The sequence below is a fragment of the Notothenia rossii genome (assembly GCF_949606895.1).
Source record: "Notothenia rossii genome assembly, chromosome: 8".
NCBI lineage: Eukaryota > Metazoa > Chordata > Actinopteri > Perciformes > Nototheniidae > Notothenia > Notothenia rossii.
This window is the reverse complement of record NC_136906.1, coordinates 45985539-46006983: the sequence shown is the minus strand read 5'-3', so window position 1 is coordinate 46006983 and position 21445 is coordinate 45985539. Positions and strand designations below refer to the sequence as shown.

The 21445-nt window shown below is 40.6% G+C and overlaps 1 protein-coding gene across 1 annotated transcript in view; it reads right to left on the bottom strand.

The window, feature by feature from the left end:
• LOC307014846 (solute carrier family 22 member 6) overlaps window positions 1-21445 on the bottom strand; it is a 55637-nt gene that overhangs the window by 3900 nt on the left and 30292 nt on the right. Inside the window, exons 7-9 of the mRNA XM_079643052.1 lie at window positions 6130-6341; window positions 5699-5807; window positions 5262-5474 (exon numbers count right to left, since the gene is read on the bottom strand). Of these exons, the coding sequence (XP_079499178.1) occupies window positions 5262-5474; window positions 5699-5807; window positions 6130-6341 (534 nt within the window). The remainder of the gene's footprint in view (window positions 1-5261; window positions 5475-5698; window positions 5808-6129; window positions 6342-21445) is intronic.

Below are 21445 nucleotides of genomic sequence, written 5' to 3'. Positions count from 1 at the left end.
AATTGCACTTGCTTCAGTTGCTTGCTACTTTCTAACGGCGGTGAGAGTGGTGCAGTGGCGCTATCTATCTTCTATCGATTAGATTTAAGATGTAAATATTATAAAAGTAGAGTAGAGTAGACATATCCAGTAGATGTGGATATTATCCGACTGAACCAAACGTGCATTTATCTAACAGGTTCGTTTTCCACAGACCTTATTTCGAACTATTTTCCAAAATCCTATGGAGAAATCCCATTGCTTTTTTGTCGAGGGAAACCGAGCGCAGCTTACTTCCGGATTTTAGGACGCGTCACAGCAACACTAAGTTGATGCGATTTGATTGGATTGTGAGGCAAGGGAAGCCAGCCTTCTCTGGCTTCCCTTGGCATGGCCCTGACTAATCACAGGTTGGCAGGGGCATGACGTGAGCCTCATCTGATTGGTCAATCCCTCTATTTTTTTTCACCAAGGGAATCCAATTTCGGCTGGCCTCCTCTCCCAACAGAGAGTGCAATCTACTGTTTCACCATAACATCTAGAGGGGCGCTGTTTCACTCTTTGTAAAATACTCAATGAGAAACACACAACAAAGAATTTCCGAAACTAAACAAAGTGTTTTTATTTATTTATTAAAATTATAACTACAATCCGAAAAAACAGGGGAAGCCTGGCTTCCCTTGGCCTCCAGGAGAAAACGCCACTGCTTGTGAGCCCACTGTGCTCTGATGTGTATATGTTACAATGGCGTTTGTTAGTAACCAGAAAATGACACCAGTAATGACAAACAGATGAGAATGTTGCGTGGGGTCTGGGTGCTGTGTTGGCGGGACGTTAAGGGGCTCGCTGCTGTGAGGAGCGGACAGTGAGCTTTATTACTGGTCTCGTTTCCTGGTTGCTGCGTGGGGTCTGCGAGACAGCGAGACACTGCGGAACTCGGCCTGAGCACACACACGTGAGTGTGTGGAGAACTGTGAGTGGAGATCTGCGGAGCCGCGGCTGAGAAAAGATAAGGCTGAGTAAGTGTGTGTGCCGGCGAAACTCCGTGGAATACCGCGGTTGAGAAAAGATAAGGCTGAGTGAGTGTGTGTGAGGAGCTCCACGGATTGGTCCATTTGGACCTGGGTATCGTTACGTCACTATACTCAGGAAGAACAAAATAATAAAAGAAGAATGTCCAACGAGGCATTCTGGGGCAGCATAGACAGGTCTTTTCTGTGTTAGAGTTTTACTTGCTACAATAATAATAATAATAATAATAACTCAGATTTTGATAGCGCCTTTCACAAGACCCAAGGTCGCTTTACAAGGAAGAACAGGAGTATAAACAAACATAACAGAAACAAAAGGCAGTCAGGCTGACAGGACAGTTAGACAGAGAAAACAACAAATAGATTTGGGGCCAAAGTCCTTGGCAGACAGATGGGACTTGAGGGCCCTTTTGAAGGCGTCAAGCGTGGGGATGTTGTGGATCTCCACAGAGGGAGCGTTCCAGAGAGTGGGGGCTGCCATACTGAAGGCTCTATCGCACAGGTTGGTGCGGGTTGCCAGAGTCTGAAGACCGCAGGTTCCGGGGTGGGGCATGTCGGAAAAACAGCGAGCCAGCTAGCAGCTAGCACCATTAGCCTGGTAGAAACCGGACCTCGAACCTCAGCAGCGGTGATGGAAAACACCCGAGTTGAGATGGCAGGACTGAGGGAGGGTTCGTTGATAGTCCTTGGAGTGTGGCAGAGAGGAGCTCAGTTGGGGTATTCCGGAGCGGGGATTCCACGGATAGCATAGCACGACGGTGAGCTTGTTTTGCTAATGGCAGAACGGCAGAGGCTAGGAGCTAAACAGCAGCCAAACATAATCGGCTGAGCAACGGAGATGGCAGAAACACAAACCAGAGCAGAACAATCTTTTCGCTGTGTATGTGAAAATAATTGACGTAGGGAGTAATAGACACAAGTAATACGCGTTGGCCGGGTGTACTTTGAGGGTTTGTAACTTTGCAGACCGTTTACATGCAAACGGTTGAAAGTTCTCTATTTTGATGTGTTCCAGTCAGGCTTTCGACCAAACCACAGCACTGAGGCTGCTCTTTTTATCCACTTAAACACAGACAGTGGCAGCATCTCAGTGTTAGTATTATAAGATCTCAGTGCTGCGTTTGACACTGTTGACAACAACATACTGTATTAGTAGACCGACTGGAAAACTGGGTGGGACTTTCGGCAACAGTTCTAAATTGGTTTTAATCCTACTGAAAGGACAGGAAAAACTTTGTTTCTATAGGTAAATACACATCTGACAAATATGACATGTGGGGTACCTCAAGGCTCCATCTTGGGGCCTCTTCTCTTTAACATCTACATGCTACCACTGGCTCAGATAATGAAGAACAACAAAATAAGTTACCATAGCTATGCAGATGACACACACATTTACATAACCATTTCACCAGGAGACTATGCTCCAATTCAAACACTGAGCAAGTGCATTGAACAAATCAATGACTGGATGTATTCAGAACCTTCTCCAATTAAATAAAGATAAAACTGAGCTAATTGTTTTTGGAGCCAAGTAAAGGAAGAACGTATAAAAGTTAGCACTTAGCTCCAGTCTGCAATGTTCAAAACAACAGATAAAGCCAGAAATCTAGGTGTAGTCATGGACTCTGACCTGAGTTTCAATAGTCACATTAAAACAGTCACTAAATCAGCCTACTATCAGCTTAAGAATATATCTAGGACTAAAAGACTAATGTCACAGCAGGATTTGGAAAAACTTGTCCATGCTTTTATCTTCAGTAGACTGGACTACTGTAATGGTGTCTTTACAGCTCTCACTAAAAAATCTATTAGAAAGCTGCAGCTGATTCAGAACGCTGCTGCTCGAGTCCTCACTAAAACTAAGAAAGTGGATCAGTCCAGTTCTGGGGTCTTTACACTGGTTCCTCACTAACACTAAGAAAGTGGATCAGTCCAGTTCTGGGGTCTTTACACTGGTTCCTCACTGACACTAAGAAAGTGGATCAGTCCAGTTCTGAGGTCTTTACACTGGTTCCTCACTGACACTAAGAAAGTGGATACGTCCAGTTCTGAGGTATTTACACTGGTTCCTCACCAACACTAAGAAAGTGGATCAGTCCAGTTCTGAAGTCTTTACACTGGTTCCTCACTGACACTAAGAAAGTGGATCAGTCCAGTTCTGAAGTCTTTACACTGGTTCCTCACTAACACTAAGAAAGTGGATCAGTCCAGTTCTGAGGTCTTTACACTGGTTCCTCACCAACACTAAGAAAGTGGATCAGTCCAGTTCTGAAGTCTTTACAATGGTTCCTCACTAACACTAAGAAAGTGGATTAGTCCAGTTCTGAGGTCTTTACACTGGTTCCTCACCAACACTAAGAAAGTGGATCAGTCCAGTTCTGAAGTCTTTACACTGGTTCCTCACTGAAACTAAGAAAGTGGATCAGTCCAGTTCTGAAGTCTTTACACTGGTTCGTCACCAACACTAAGAAAGTGGATCAGTCCAGTTCTGAGGTCTTTACACTGGTTCCTCACCAACACTAAGAAAGTGGATCAGTCCAGTTCTGAAGTCTTTACACTGGTTCGTCACCAACACTAAGAAAGTGGATCAGTCCAGTTCTGGGGTCTTTACACTGGTTCCTCACCAACACTAAGAAAGTGGATCAGTCCAGTTCTGAAGTCTTTACACTGGTTCCTCACTGAAACTAAGAAAGTGGATCAGTCCAGTTCTGAAGTCTTTACACTGGTTCGTCACCAACACTAAGAAAGTGGATCAGTCCAGTTCTGAGGTCTTTACACTGGTTCCTCACTGACACTAAGAAAGTGGATCAGTCCAGTTCTGAAGTCTTTACACTGGTTCCTCACCAACACTAAGAAAGTGGATCAGTCCAGTTCTGAGGTATTTACACTGGTTCCTCACTGACACTAAGAAAGTGGATCAGTCCAGTTCTGAGGTCTTTACACTGGTTCCTCACCAACACTAAGAAAGTGGATCAGTCCAGTTATGAGGTCTTTACACTGGTTCCTCACTGACACTAAGAAAGTGGATCAGTCCAGTTCTGAAGTCTTTACACTGGTTCCTCACTGACACTAAGAAAGTGGATCAGTCCAGTTCTGAGGTCTTTACACTGGTTCCTCACCAACACTAAGAAAGTGGATCAGTCCAGTTCTGAGGTCTTTACACTGGTTCCTCACCAACACTAAGAAAGTGGATCAGTCCAGTTCTGAGGTCTTTACACTGGTTCCTCACCAACACTAAGAAAGTGGGTCAGTCCAGTTCTGAAGTCTTTACACTGTTTCCTCACTGACACTAAGAAAGTAGATCAGTCCAGTTCTGAAGTCTTTACACTGGTTCCTCACTGACACTAAGAAAGTAGATCAGTCCAGTTCTGAGGTCTTTACACTGGTTCCTCACTGACACTAAGAAAGTGGATCAGTCCAGTTCTGAGGTCTTTACATTGGTTCCTCACTAACACTAAGAAATAGGATCAGTCCAGTTCTGAGTTCTTTACACTGGCTTCCTGTCTGTCAAAGAACTGATTTCAAAAATACTGCTGCTGGGTTATAAACCTTTGAATGGTTTAGGGCCAAAATACATTTCTGATCTCCTGCTAAATTATGAACCATCCAGAACTCTCAGGTCTTCTGGGACGAGCCTACTTGCTGTCCCCAGAAAGCAGGGTTCAGTTGTTATGCTCCAAACATCTGGAACAAACTCCCAGAAACCTGCAGGTCCGCTGCAACTCGTACTACTTTTGAATCCAGGCGGAAGACTATTCTTTTTAAAGAACTATCCATATCTCAGACTGCACTGTAACTTTTATTCATGTATATATATATTAGCTTGTTTTATGTTTATTTTATTCTCTTTGCTTTTAATGCCTGTTTTTAAATGCCATTATAAAGTGTTTCCGCTGCACTATTTCTAAATGCTCTTAATGTTTTTCCTTTGTGTAAAGCAGAATGCCTTGTGTTGAAAGGCGCTGTATAAATAAAATGGCCTTGCCCTTCTACACTTACTTTTTTGGTTGTATTCATCCTGTGTTCCGTTACAGTGAGGTAGTGACGGTTCTTACTGATGTCCAGTCTCCAGTCAGTGCAACACATGCAGCTGGTGCAGAATTGTTTGCTCTCTTTACCTTTTCATTGCCACGCAATTCATGGTAAACATCCACGCTGGAAATACGGGAGGAAGTTAGGGTCAAACTTGGTCATGTGGTTAGTTTGCGGTAACGACTTAAGCCCTATCTGAAAGTGTTGCTATCACACCTGAGGGGGGATCCCTCTACGTCCTCGATGGTGTCGGGCAGGGGCTTATTGGCCGTCTCCGGGAGCAGCAGGGTGAGGGCGGAGCCCAGTAGAGGGCAGAGGCCGCATAGCACCATGGGAGCATGAGGATTTAGTCTCCTAAGCAGGTACATCATGGGAGCCAGGACTCCTCCGGTCCGAGCACACATGGAGCCGATCCCGATCCCATTCTGTCTGTGAGGGACACACAGAGTGACAACCACAATACTGATTCTGCTGAGTCACTTCTACTGCTGCAGATACATCTTTGACCTATATGTGGATCAGCAACAGCAAGAAAATTTATCCTGCCCCCTGAAACATTTTGTATATTCATGATCGCTACAAAGCATAGATAAACCTAAACATGTGGCCCAAAGAGAAATTCCATGCATGGGGTCAGGTTTGTAATAACTCACCTGATCACAGTGGGGAACACCTCCGCTGAGTACACGTAAATAATAGACAGAGAGGCTGTTATCCCAAACTTCCCGATCATGGCAAGCACGGTCTTAATGACAGACAGGTCTAGAGGAGAGGACACAGAAGAGTGTTACAGACACAGACTGGAGGCATGGGAGATACATGGGTGCTTTTTCACAGAATAATGAGCATTTTCCCACCTGCCAAACTCTTTTTTGTTATTATAGCACACCAAAGTGTATGTTGATAAAAATGAGCAAATCACCAGCCACGAGATGGGCAAGAGGAAACTCTGAGGAGGCGTGCAGGAATAAAGTATGTACATGAGTGTGTGTGTGTGTGTGTGTGTGTGTGTGTGTGTGTGTGTGTGTGTGTGTGTGTGTGTGTGTGTGTGTGTGTGTGTGTGTGTGTGTGTGTGTGTGTGTACCACTGGGGACGAAGATGGTGAGCAGGCAGGCGGTGCCCCCCACAGCCAGGAAAGCCAGCTGGGAGAACTTGCGTGAGCGGTTGAGGGTGAACAGGGTGATGGTGCGTGCAGGCATCTCCACCAGGCCGAAGATCAGCTGAGTCAGATAGATGTTCATTCCAAAGTCAGAAATGTTCAGAGACAGGCCGTAGTACACGAGCACGTTGGTAAACCTGTGAAACGAGGGAGGAGGAAATATAGAAGCCTTTCGGGGGGACAATGTGTCACCAGCACATCCCAAAGAGGCACTACTGTATAACAACACATTGTCCCAGGAAACAACATCTTAATATTTTTAATTATTATTTATTTAAATTTAATTCTACAATCAACCCACGCTATCTGCACTTTCTTTGTTTTTCGGAGTTTGAATCTTTATGTTTTTTGCACTTATTTTAAGTCGCTTTGGACAGAGCATCAGCCAAATGAAATGTAATATAATGTATTGTGTGGTAATGAAAACATTCAATTCAGTTTGAACAAAAATGAAAGAATCATTCATGGAAAGTAAGAAATATATACAATATATAAGAAAACAACAATTCCACAGTGCATTTTATTTTTTCAATATCCAAATAATGAATAACTATTCATAATTATCTGAATAATTATCAATTATTTGATAGCCATTCCACTGATTATAAATTATTATTATTGATAACCAGACTAGCTCACACAGAGAACCCCAGCAATTTAAAACATGAGATTATTTGGCGCAGTAATTAGGTTGATAATGTGCATAATGATTCATCTGTGGGGGACAGTGATCTATAAACATAAGTCTTGGTTCTCTACTTTTTTCCATACTTCTCAACACAGAACGCCGAAGGGTTTTACACCAGACAGAAATCCTATCACGGTGTGAAGAGCCTCCCCCAAGCCTTGACTGAATGTGAACGGTCATGCAGGTACAGTCGTTAATGCAGTGGTTCTCAAAGTAGGGGGCGCGCCCCCCCTGGGGGGCGCAGAGGCATGCCAGGGGGTGCGCGAGAGACCAGGACGAAAAATGGTTATGAAAAAAAAAAAGAAAGATGAAAAAAAAAAAAAAAGCATATATTTAAATTATTGATTCGAAAATAATATAATGCAGTACAGTACTATTACGTCTGTGTCTCTGTGTTTCATTAAAGCTCGGCTCTGTGTGTGTCTGTGTGTGTGTGTGTGTGTGTGTGTGTGTGTGTGTGTGTGTGTGTGTGTGTGTGTGTGTGTGTGTGTGTGTGTGTGTGTGTGTGTGTGTGTGTCTGTGTGTGTGGAACGAGCCATTTTGTGTGCGCGAGAGAGAGAGAGAGAGCGCACCGATACCGGAGATCGTTGTTGTTAGCTTCTGGTGCTAGCGAGCTACGCTAACGGATTTAAGGAGTTTTTTCAACAACAAAGTGGAGGAGAGTCCTCTCCTGTCAGACTGAGAGACTCAATGAGCTAAAGGACTCTCTCAGTGTTATCTCAGTGGGTCTCAAACGTTTTGGTCACCATTTATGTAAACATTATTTCCGAGGCACACGTTTATATGATCATTATAGTTATACAAAAATAAGAGAATAAATGAAAAACAGGTATGAAATACTATATGACAGCAAAAAGAATAAAGTTTAAAAGGGGAGTGATTTGTAAAATATCCATAAAGAAAAAGTAAATCTGTTTACATTTCTGTTTCATATAGGTGTTGAGAGAGGTATCCATAGGTCTCTTCATTTTGCCCTCAAAGTGCACCAGATTGATGCTTTTAACTTCAATATTTAAAAATAAATCTTGCCGGTGGAGCATCCCCCCGGACCCCCCTATGTGAGGTCCACACACCACCTATAAAAATAGCACTTTACCCCTGCTTACACCTATATGCCGTGAGCTGATTATCGAGCCTTCATTGTAACAGTTGCGGGGACATTGTGTATATGCGTGGGGATTGTTGCAGTAGAACATTCCACTGTAGCGACCAGTACATTAATGGGAAACCCTAAATGTTTGAGCACCCTCTATGAAACGTCAAGCTACCCCACAGCACCCCAAAATAAATCTCTGGCGCCGCCAATGAGCCTGACTATTTGTGTTGGGGGGGCCCGACTTTTTTTTTCTCCAAAGGGGGCCTGACAGAAAAAGTTTGAGAACCACTGCGTTAATGACAGTTCTGTTACACTCTTACACTGAAACGTTGACTTTAATTAAATGTATTATGTCAACATATTTCACATAACTTTATTAGGGTAGTTGAAAGCAATAATATTAAGATTAATAAGGTTCAACTCAATATTATTGCTTTTAACCTGTTAAACCCCAATCCTGTTCTTCAGGTCTCAGGCTCGAAAATAACATTCCCAGAACAAAGGACCATTTATTCCCTTCTAAAAGGGTTAAATTAATAATCTTCTTTCTCAAAGTAATGATAAACCTGTGAGTTGGATGTAGAAAAGTCAGAATCAACATAGATGTTTTTTATTTTAAAGAAAATTCAGATTGAACATGTACAAAATGTAAATTATAGTGTCCGTCCAAACATTATTTTTTACTTATAGTGAAAACTACCCTTGGATGATAGCAAGGTAGACTAAAAGCTTTAGGAATCCAAAGTACAACATATAATAAGTACCCTGTATCAAGATTGATGCAAAACAAGTGAAATTTGATATTTTTTATCGTTTTAATGCCATTGAAGGCAACTTTTGATCAGACAACAACAAAGGTAATATTGCCGAGTTTGCTACCTAATGCCACGTGTTGTGATGTCTGTTTTTGTTTCTCATGTCGCGAGTTCTGATCATGGAGTGATGATACAGATACCTATCGAATCTGTGTAATCTCACGATGCTTATCGATGGGTTAGATTTCCATTTGCGATAAGTAATAAGGGTTTTATACCGTGAGTTCTGTGCTAACAGCGTTAGCATTTTTTCGCTCAGGGCTAAATCAGAGGCTCAGTGTTAGTCTTGTGTTTTCTTCTGCTAAAAATGGTTCATATAATCAGTTAGCTGAGTTTCTTCCCGTTACATGGATATGAAACATTCATAGTTTATTAAATATTAAGAAGCCCTCAGACGCTGTTTCCTGTAGATGATGCGTTTTTCCCCCCGCCGGCGGGGGGATGGGGTTTAACAGGTTTTAACAAACTTAATACAGTTATGCGAAATTGTTGACAATTAAAGTTATTGTTTCAGTTTTTTCCAGTGTACAGTCCTGTTCTTACAATCCATTCATGAACATTATATACTAATGGACATAACTGTGTTCATGACCACTTTTATATTATATATTATATATATTTTATAACATATATGTATTCATTCATAGTGCGGTATAATGAGACAATAACAGGCTACAGATGTGGATATATACACACACATATATTTATATAGGCTATATATTTATATAAATATATATACAATTTCAGATTCAAACAAGTATGAGAGCACTCATATTAAACGTAACACTATCAGAGACTGGATATATCCCCCCCTCTCTCTGGTCGCTACAATGAGGAAATGAAATGACGGGCCAAAAGTTTTATTTACAAGTATTAAAAGTAAGCATAGGACACCAAACCAACTGAGACCTGTCTGTCCGCCGCATCTACGCACGCACGCACGCACGCACGCACGCACGCACGCACGCACGCACGCACGCACGCACGCACGCACGCACCCATGCACACACACACACACACACACACACTGTACAACCCGCACCTACAGCTCCTAAGGCATATCATATCAGGCTACAGCCATTGTGTATTTTATTATGTGAAGCACTCAATGGTTTTAGAAAAATATTGACTCTTTGTTTGTAGATATCTACTAAACTAAAGCATATAAATACAGAGAGTAATGTAGGCCTGTTATACTGAGTGATATATATTATAGATGAGAGCATGGGCGTCGCAGCCATTATATGAGGGTGGGACAAGTCCCCCCCACTTTTTGAAATGATTAGTTTAGACCCCCCCACTTTTACCATGTGGAAAGTCCGTGAATCGGTCTATCCACTCGCCGCACTTTGTAGAGCGCTGTGTCAGTGCTTCACTATCAAATCCATTCCACTTGCTTATTGAGAGAGTGCCCAAATCAATTAAACTCCATACCATGTTTTCACTGCTACTTTGTACCAAGGCAGATTCTCACATAGCGCGCACATGTTCAAGGAGTGTTGTCATAGTTGGACAGCTCAGATCTGTTGTATGAAGCGAGGCCGGTAGCAGAGGTAAGGCACACACACCAAATGTTCAGGAAATGGTTAATACAGCGAAAATCTAAGCTGACGATCTCTTGGTTTGATATGTTTTCTCCCCCAGACAACATGGACATAAGAAAAAAATGTCAAAGAAGAGGAAAGTAAGTCATCAGCTGGTAGCAGTTCATCAGTTAACAGTGATGGCGGCAGCAAAAGCGTCTCACTTCTGGAGAGGAGTTTCGTCTTTATGTCATGATAGAGAGATACAAATACTGAATAGTTTAGATGAGAAAAGGCAATGAAATGCCAGGTTACTAGTGTAAGCATTGGGTTGAGAGGTCATGTGTTGTGAGCATGCGCAGTCTGTCCTGGTGTGGTGAAGGTGAGCGTGGTGTGACTGAGTTTTTGTTACACAGAAGTATCGTTGAAGCCTTAAAACCTCGGACGTTCCCTTCGCAAAAAAATCTATAAAATCCGATAGAATCCTATAGAATCTTGTAGAAATCTATAGCATGTTATAGAACATAGTCGTATTTGTAAGCCATGCTAAATAATTCTATAGAATACTATAGAAATCTCTAGATCATTCTGTAGAATACTAAAATTTGTACTTTTCTATAAACTTCTATAATTAAAACTATAACAATCTAAAGAATTCTATAGGACAGAACCGACTCATGACATATCTGTAGAAATCTATAGAAATCTATAGACATCTATAGCATTCAAAGACAACATGCATAACATTTTCTCTCTGATGCAACCTATACTAAATTCTATAGAATTCTATAGAATGATATAAAACTTGTCTTCAAAGTGGAATGGAGAAAACTATAGTAATCTACATCATTTTGTGGAACTGAGTGTCATGTCCAAGAAACTTATAGTGAAAGTTTATTCTTTATGTTAGAGTTGTCATGTCCCTTTGTCTTGTGCTTTATGTCTATGCCCTTAATTATTTCTTCCTCTCATTTCAGGAGGCATTGGAGGCATTGGTTGGAGGGAGCCGAGCATCCTTTTGTGGTCTGGACCGATCACAAGAACCTGGAGTACATAAGAAAGGCCAAAAGACTGAACTCCCGCCAGGCTAGGTGGACCTTGTTTTTCAACCGTTTTGACTTTGTTCTTTCCTACAGGCCGTGGTCTCAGAATGTCAAGCCTGATGCTCTGTCCCGTCTGTTTGACCCTGTGCCTGCAGCCAAGGAGCCGGAACCCATCATCCCATTGAACCGGGTGGTAGGAGCGCTGACTTGGCCAGTAGAGAAGGAGGTAATACGTGCCACAGCTGGAGCTCCTGCACCAAGGGGTTGCCCGCCTAACCGGATTTTTGTTCAGGAGGCCGAGCGACCACAGGTGATCCACTGGGCTCACACTTCGCTGCTAACCTGTCACCCCGGAGTCAAGAGAACTATGTTCATTATTAAACAACGTTTCTGGTGGACATCCATGGAGAAGGAGGTGAAGGAGTATGTGGAGGCGTGCCCTATCTGCGCTCGAAACAAGACCTCTTCCAGGGCGCGAATAGGACTATTACAACCACTCCCTATTCCCAACAGGCCCTGGTCAGAGATCTCCATGGACTTCGTCACTGGCCTGGCCCTCTCTAGAGGTAAAACCACAGTTCTCACGGTAGTGGACAGATTTTCCAAGATGACACATTTCATTGCTCTGCCCAAGATGCCCTCAGCTAAGGAAACGGCGGAGGTCATGATGCAGAATGTGTTTCGGCTTCATGGTTTCCCTAAGGATATTGTGTCAGACCGGGGCCCCCAGTTTGTGTCACGCTTCTGGAAGGAGTTCTGCAGCCTCATCGGTGCCACGGTCAGTCTCTCGTCTGGATACCATCCGGAGTCTAACGGCCAGACAGAGCGCCTAAATCAAGAACTGGAGACCTGCCTGCGCTGCCTGGTGTCCCAGAATCCATCCTCCTGGAGCGAGCACCTCACCTGGGTTGAGTATGCACACAACATCCTCCCTACTTCTGCCACGGGCCTGTCCCCGTTTCACTGTGTTTATGGCTACCAGCCGCCACTGTTCCCAGCCACGGAGAGGGAGGTCACGGTCCCGTCTGCCCACGCTCTGGTCAGGCGTTGTCGGCGCGTGTGGGCTGCGGCTAGGAAGATACTCTGCAGGAATGCGCAACTGGTTAAAAGAGCAGCAGACCGAAAACGCCGACCAGCCCCTGTATACCAGCCAGGCCAAAAAGTCTGGCTCTCTACACGAGACCTTCCCCTCCACGTACTCTCCCGAAAACTGTCTCCCCGGTTTGTGGGTCCTTTTCCCATCACCAAGGTCATAAACCCAGTCTCAGTGAGACTACGGCTTCCCAGGGCCATGAAGGTACCCACCTTCCATGTAGGGAAATTAAAACCGTTGAAGGAGAGCGCTATGGTTCCCACCGTCAAACCCCCCCCGCCCCCCCGGATGATCGATGGAGTTCCGGTTTACACGGTCAAGTCACTATTGGCTAGTCGGAAAAGGGGTAGAGGGCGACAGTTACTGGTTGACTGGAAGGGTTATGGTCCTGAGGAGCGGCAATGGATTCCTTCCCGCTTCATCGTAGACAAAAATCTCATTGAGGATTTTGACCGCCTCAACTCAGAGGAGCCTGGGCCGTCAGGAGCCGTCCCTAGAAGGGGGGGTACTGTCATGTCCAAGAAACTTATAGTGAAAGTTGATTCTTTATGTTAGAGTTGTCATGTCCCTTTGTCTTGTGCTTTATGTCTATGCCCTTAATTATTTCTTCCTCTCATTTCAGGCCTCCACGCTCCCCGCCCCTTTCTGTCTCCTGCGTCCTTGATTATTTTCCCCGCCCTGATTGTTTCCAACTGTGGCCCCTTTACTTACCTGTGTATATATTGTGTTAGCTCCCTCCTGTTAATTGTCAGTTTGTTGTCTCTCGAAGACCTACGTATCGGCTTACCTCACGGACCTTTCACGGACCTATGCTATAGATCACGATTCTAGTTTTCCTCGAAAGAGTGTTTTGTTTTCCTTATTTTATTACTGTGCACAATTCCAGTAAAGTCTTTATTTTGAAACGCTATCTGAGTCTGAGTTTTGAGTCGTGCAATTGAGTTCATGCCTCAGTGTTCACCCCTTGACACTGAGCTGCTTTGCAAAAGCTGTACGGGTAGATCCCTTCGAAATCTTTACAACTGTATACTGGATTATGTGCACAATTAAATTATGTAACCTATATAAACAAGTTTCTATGATACAGTATTCTATATAATTCTATTGAGAAAAACAGTGATCCACAACATTTTATGAAATACATTTAATAATCTGTAGATTTGTTATATCATTCTACAGAACCAGAATTATATAAATACTATTCTAAACAGCAGATATACCTGTAGTTGGCTATTATACCAAATGCTGGATATCCATATATTTGCACAATTTTGAATGAACTTAATTGTTGCCTATATCTCTTTGCAAAAAAATCAATGGACGAATTCTATAGACATTTTCTGTAGAATACTACAGGATTTTTGCGGATATACTATAGAAATTGCCTACGTGTTTTACTATAGATTCTGGGAAATAATCTATAAAATACTATAGTACTATAAAAAATATATACTGTGTAGATGGTTTTTTTGTAGAAAATAATCTATAGAATCCTATAGAAAACCCCATGGATGCTTTCTATATACATTTTCTGTAGAATACTATAGAATTTAGTATAGGTTGCATCAGAGAGAAAATGTCATGCATGTTGTCTTTGAATGCTATAGATTTCTACAGATTTCTATAGATATGTCATGAGTCAGTTCTGTCCATTCTATAGAATGATCTAGAGATTTATATAGTATTCTATAGAATTCTTTAGCATGGCTTACAAATATGACTATGTTCTATAACATGCTATAGATTTCTACAAGATTCTATAGGATTCTATAGGATTTTTTGCTAAGGGATGGGGATATACAAACAAACAAAACAGTAGAGTCACTATTAATGCATTTATTACAATGAAAGGTTCACCCTGTACAATATCTAGAGTATGTGTATAAGAGTTATTTACAGTTTGAAAGAAGGTAAACTGGAACTCATCAGTCTAAATACAAAATATATATATATATCTAGTCCAGCTCAACTTTGCGAGTTTGCACAAATACATCTTGTATGAATCTCATATACAAATGAATAAGACATATTTTGTGACCTGAACCAGTTGCATAACCATGTATTTTTTACCAGTTTTAAACAACTTCATATTACAATTGTCTTCAATTTGACACACCTAATCACAAACTGTATACAACTGTTCAAAGCTAGATGACACCTGCCTTTCCCCATGTCTATTACTCCTGATTGTGTGCACCTGGTGCCCTGTGTTGTCTCCTCCCCCCCACCTGTGTTTAATTGCTCCCCCCTCACCTGTGTCTTGTTGTGCTGATTAGTGTATTTAGGCTCTGTTTCCCTGTGTGTGGTGGCTGGTAGTGTGTGAGAGATCCTTGTGGCTGCAGGCTGTGGTCAGGGAGAAACAGCAGGATTGAGGCTGTGTGTGTCATTGTGTTCATGACTTAATAAAAGCCCACACCGGGTTGTATTTTGGACGTTCTGCCTCTGGCTCCTTGCTTGGTCGGGCCGCTCAATTGTCAGCTTCACAATTGGAATGGAACTCTAAACTGAATGAATGTCACTGTCCTTGTATTCTGATGTAAATTCTCCAGAATTTCTGTGACTGCATCTGTATGTATATGTTGATCACTTTTGTTATGTAACTAATTATATGTTACAACTGGAGATTAAAGCTAAGTGACATATAACAATATCTATTGTTAGTGTGAGTCTGTTACAAACAACTCATTGGAGTCTGCAGTACTCTACTCTGTTTTGCAGTCTATTATATGGCATGTAACACATAATTACTGTGGGGCATTCTTTGAAACATGTATCAAATATATAGCTGTACGTGACTCAATATCAGGCATTGCTATAGAATGTAATATTCTATATAATGTCAAAACACATGTGGTGTTAGCTATAGAAGATTCTGTATTGTCCATTCATATTGTAGAGCTTATTCTATAGAGTACAGAGCAGTTATATAGAAAACATCCATGGATTTTCTATAGATTATTTATGGAATCTATAGGAAAATCTATAGGTTAATTATATAGAATTTCTACACCAATCTAGAAAACAATAGCAATTTTCTATAGGATTCTATAGATTATTTGGTGGAATCTATAGTAAAATTCATAGATGAATTCTATAGAATATTTGCCAATATCCTGCAGTATATTCTAGAGAAATTCTATAGAAACATCAATAGATTTTTCTATAGATTATTTTGCAGAATCTATAGTAAAATCCATAGGTAAATTCTATAGAATATCTGCAAACATTCTATAGTATTCTTCAAAGAAGTTCTATAGAAATTTCCACCAATTCTATAGAATATAGGTCACAAATTCTATATTATTCTACAGAATGGTATTTTACAGAAAAGTTCTATAGAAAGCATCCATGGGGTTTTCTATAGGATTCTATAGATTATTTTCTACAAAAAAAACATCTACACAGTATATATTTTCTATAGTACTATAGTATTCTATATATTATTTCCCAGAATCTATAGTAAAACACGTAGGTAACTCTTTAGTATATCCGCAAAAATCCTGTAGTATTCTCCAGAAAAATGTTATAGAATTCGTCCATAGATTTTTCTATAGTATTCTATAGATTTTTTTGCGAAGGGTTAAACTAGTATTTATCATGTAAACAGGGAACATGAATAACCCAATCTCTCTTTGCTCGTGTAAACACCATGATGTCCGTGTAGAGATGCAGTCAGTGTGTTTTACTGGAGCCTTAGTTCGATAAGAGAGTTCTTTAACTTCGGTACTCTCTCTCAAAATGGTAATGTGCATCATGTTTTAATTATACTTCTTATCATTCAGAAGCTTTTTGTGTGTGTTTATGTTTTACTGAGTGCTTATACGCAATTTCCATCCCAGTATTCAGTTAACTATTTATTTTCTGTGCACATTACATAGACTAGCTAATATTCTATGTACTGCTTGGGACTTTGAGTCTTCAAAATGTCCAATGTCACAGACTGGGACTTACTTTAGAGTCAGTTGTATTTACATTCAGTATGACTTGTTATGATTCAATGTGAAAGAGTATACTGCTCAATAAATAATTATCACTTCACCACCTCTCTTGACATCTAGGCGCTTGAGAGTGAGTCAGAGGCAGAATACAGGGACAGTGGAGAGAGGTTCATTGCTGAGGTGAGTGATGAAAGGGAAATGATAGTTTAGAGTAAATTGTGATGTGGACTCTCATCCCAAATTATAAGGATATTTAACAGGAAACATTTCAGTCAAGGGGCATCATATGACCAATATAGACTGAAGAGCAACATTTATTTGAACATTTAAGTCAATGATACCATTCCTAGGTGAACTTAACATCTGTATGGAATCAGATCAGTCTCAATATTAATAAATGTTCACAGAAGGATTCACAAATGTATTTTGCGATTTATATATAAATGACTCTCCACAACAATATCTCTCAATGCACTCACAAATATTTATTGTTGTATATACTGTAAATGTACAAAAAATGGGCATTTAAACTGCATTTTATTAATTCAAAGACGGCTCTGAATTAATAATCAAATATGTTTCCTTTCTTTACTACTGGATGAAATTACAAAATGTACCCATTATTTTCCTCATGCTAGTATAGCCACATAAAAGTATCAAACCACCTGTTAAAATGCACCAGAATACAGGAAATCAAATTTTTTTCGTAGTGGGGGACCCCCACACCCCCCGTTAAAAATGTCCCCCCCCACATTCAGGATGCTTCCTACGCCCATGGATGAGAGTAACACCTACGTCACTTCCGTCTGTGAGGAGAACAAATGGGGCTCGGAGCCTCAGAATACTGAAATCTGTATTTTTAAAATCTTTTTTTCCTTCTAATTTGTTATTCTTTTCAAAATAACACACTGTTATTTACTCACCAATAACACACAATTATCGTTGCTTTTATTTATTGGTTTAATTCCATAATCTCGGGCTTTTTTGGCATCAGTCAGAACTGAATTTCAAAATAACACTGGAAAATGCATTTCCTGCAGAAAATGCGTGTGAATGCTGTCTTATCAGAATTCTCTGAGTTTTTATCAGCTTTGGTACTTAAAACAGATAAAGTAATTATCGTAGGTGACTTTAATATTCATGTTGACGATGATAAAAATAGCCTTACTGTTGCATTTAACTCTATATTAGATTCTGTTGGTTTCTGTCAGAGTGTAAATAAACCAACCCACTGCTATAATCACACTCTTGACCTTGTTCTGACTTATGGTATTGAAATTGAGCAACTATTAGTCGAACCGCATAATCCTGCTTTATCCGACCATTTCTTAGTAACTTTTGAAGTACTGTTACTAGACTACAAAGCATTCGCCAAAATCTCCTGCAGCAGAAACCTATCTGTTAGTGCTATAGCCAAATGTAAGGAAGAGATTCCACCAATACTTAACTCGATAGCATGTCTGCATGTAGGGGAGGAAACTTATACAAAATGTACACCACCCCAAATTGATCATGTTGTTGATAGTGCTACAGATGCGCTGCGAATAAAATTAGACTCTGTTGCTCCTTTGAAAAAGAAGAAAATAAAACAACATAGATTAGCTCCATGGCATAATGCCGAAACCCGCAAAATAAAGCAAAAGTCGAGACAACTTGAAAGGATATGGCGTTCCACTAAACTTGAAGAATCTCGTTTAATTTGGCATATTACTCTCAATGAATATAAGAAAGCACTGCGTAAAGCGAGAGCAGCATACTACTCTTCATTAATAGATGAGAATAAGAATAATGCAAGATTTCTTTTCAGCACTGTAGCCAGGCTGACAGAGAGCCACAGCTCGACTGAGCCTTCTATTCCCATAGCACTCAGTAATAATGATTTTATGTGCTTTTTTAACGATAAAATTGTTACTCTTAGAAACAAAATCAATGACCTCTTGCCTTTGACCAGTATAGTGTTATCAACAGCTCCCGGAAACGTAAGTTCTAATAATATTACACTAGATAGTAAACTAGAATGCTTTTCAGCCATAAACCTTGAACAATTAAATTCAATGATTCTCTCTTCTAAACCATCAACGTGTATCTTAGACCCGATTCCAACTAAGCTGTTAAAAGAAGTTTTTCCATTAATTAGCACTTCTTTATTAAATATTATGAATATGTCTTTATTATCAGGCTATGTTCCAAAATCATTCAAAGTAGCAGTGATAAAACCGCTTCTTAAAAAGCACAACCTCGATCCAGAGGTTTTAGCCAACTATAGACCTATTTCTAATCTTCCGTTCCTCTCAAAAATTCTTGAGAAAGCAGTCGCAAAACAGCTGTGTGATTACTTAAGAAACTATGATTTATTTGAAGATTTTCAGTCTGGCTTTAGAACACAACATAGCACAGAGACAGCTCTGGTTAAAGTCACAAATGACATTCTAATAGCCTCTGACAAGGGACTTGTTTCTATTCTTGTCTTACTCGATCTTAGTGCTGCATTTCATACTATCGACCATGATATCCTATTGCAAAGACTAGAGCACTTAGTTGGCATACAGGGAACTGCTTTAGGCTGGTTTAGGTCTTATCTATCTGAACGCTCTCAGTTTGTACGTGTCAACGATGAATCTTCCATGCAAACCAAAGTTAGCCATGGAGTGCCACAGGGCTCAGTGCTTGGACCTATTTTGTTCACCCTATATATGCTTCCGTTAGGCAATATTATAAGGAATCATTCTGTAAACTTTCATTGTTATGCGGATGATACTCAACTATATTTATCAATCAAGCCTGATGAAATTAATCATCTAAATAAAATTCAAGACTGCCTCAAGGACTTAAAAACGTGGATGACCTTAAATTTTTTGATGTTAAACACGACCAAAACTGAAGTTATTGTACTTGGCCCGAAGAATCTACGAAACAAATTATCTAAAGATATATTAACTATGGATGGCATTAATTTGGCCTCCAGTGAGACTGTAAGGAATCTTGGTGTTATATTTGATCAGGATTTATCCTTTAACGCCCACATAAAATCAATTTCAAGGACCGCCTACTTCCATCTACGTAACATTGCAAAAATCAGGCATATCTTGCCTCAAAACGATGCAGAGAAACTAGTCCATGCATTTGTTACTTCAAGGCTGGATTATTGTAACTCCTTATTATCAGGGTGTACCAAGAAGTCAGTCAAGTCGCTTCAGCTGATTCAAAATGCTGCAGCTCGTGTACTAACCAGAGTTAGGAAAAGGGACCACATTACTCCTGTTCTGGCTGCCTTACACTGGCTCCCTATAGAACACAGGATAGAATTTAAAATTCTTCTTCTCGCCTACAAAGCCCTTAATGGGCAGGCGCCATCTTACCTTAAAGAACTCATTATACCCTATTGTCCTACTAGGGCATTGCGTTCCAAGAATGCAGGGTTGTTGGTTGTTCCTAGAGTCTCTAAAAGTACAATGGGAGCCAGAGCCTTTTCTTATCAAGCTCCACTTTTGTGGAATCAGCTTCCAGTTTGTGTTCGGACGGCAGACACCCTATCCGTTTTTAAGAGTGCGCTTAAGACTTTCCTTTTTGATAAAGCTTATAGTTAGGGCTGATTAGATTCAGCCCCTAGTTTTGCTGATATAGGCTTAGTTTGTCGGGGGACATCTTACTTCTTCCTTCTCTCTGTCTATACCTGTGTACTCTCATGTTCCGATTAACCCAGCTTCCCCAAATTTCTTTCTTTTTGGTGTCTAAATACGCCGGGATCCGGAGTCATGGATGATCCTGCGGTCCTGTGTCATGGATTGCGAGTCCTGGATCTTGAGTCGTGGCTGCGGTCCTGGATCATAAGTCCTGGATGGATATCCTCGTGGATTCATCTTCTTATTATACACACATGCATTTCAAAACATTTGGACTACCTATGTTGCAAATGTATTATCTTTTCAATTTACACACGGCATCTATTGCACGTCTGTCCGTCCTGGGAGAGGGATCCCTCCTCTGTTGCTCTCCCTGAGGTTTCTCCCATTTTTCCCTTTAAACTGTGGGGTTTTCTCTGGAAGTTTTTCCTTGTACGATGTGAGGGTCTAAGGACAGAGGGTGTCGTATTGTCATACTGATATTCTGTACAAACTGTGAAGTCCACTGAGACAAATGTAACATTTGTGATATTGGGCTATATAAATAAACATTGATTGATTGATTGATTGATAAACTGTGAACATTTATGGCTGAATTTAGCTGAAAATGCAGAAAAAGCTGAATATGTTATTAGCTGAATTTAGCTGCTTTTCCTACAAAAATGCAGAAAAAGCATAATATTTAAAAGGAAAGGTTTTTTAAAAAAAAGGTATAAACAACAACATCTATAGCCTTGATGTCCTGAAATAGCTGTAATAATGTAATAGTTGAATGGTTTCTGCAGCTGAAAATAGGCTGAAGGAGTTAAATATCAGATGTAAGTAGTAGTGAATTAATTTGTATTAAGAAGAGAAAAGAAAGTAAAAAGGCTTGGGAAAGCAGCAGAATATTTTGACTGCAAACTTTTCGACTAGAACCATATGTCACCAATAATGTATAAAATATGTGGAACCGGTTGTAGTCTGTATGAAGTCTCCATCAGAAAGAAAATAATAGGCTGAGACAGTCTGTTAAAGTCCAGTCTGTCAGTGTTTGTTTCTGTTCCTGAGCACCTACTCATAACACCCAATCATAACACCTGTGTGTGTGTCCAGAGATCAAAGGTTTCCATGGTGTCTGCTCTGATTGGATGATGTCACTCACATGTGTGTGTGTGTGGCTCCAATCTGCCCAGCAAAACCATGACAACCAACTGTACTGCTGAGTCCCATAAGAATGCATTGGGGATTATATCTGAAAATGTTGACACCTGTACAAAAACTATGGCTCTTATAAAAACGTTACCAGACCGCGAGCATCAGGGAACCCCAATGAACTGAATTTTTTTTTTTTTTAGGGTTTTGTGTGTAAAATGTGGATATGGTTTATCTAAAGCAGGGGTGGGGAACCTTTTTCCTCTTAAGGGCCATTTCAATTTTTTC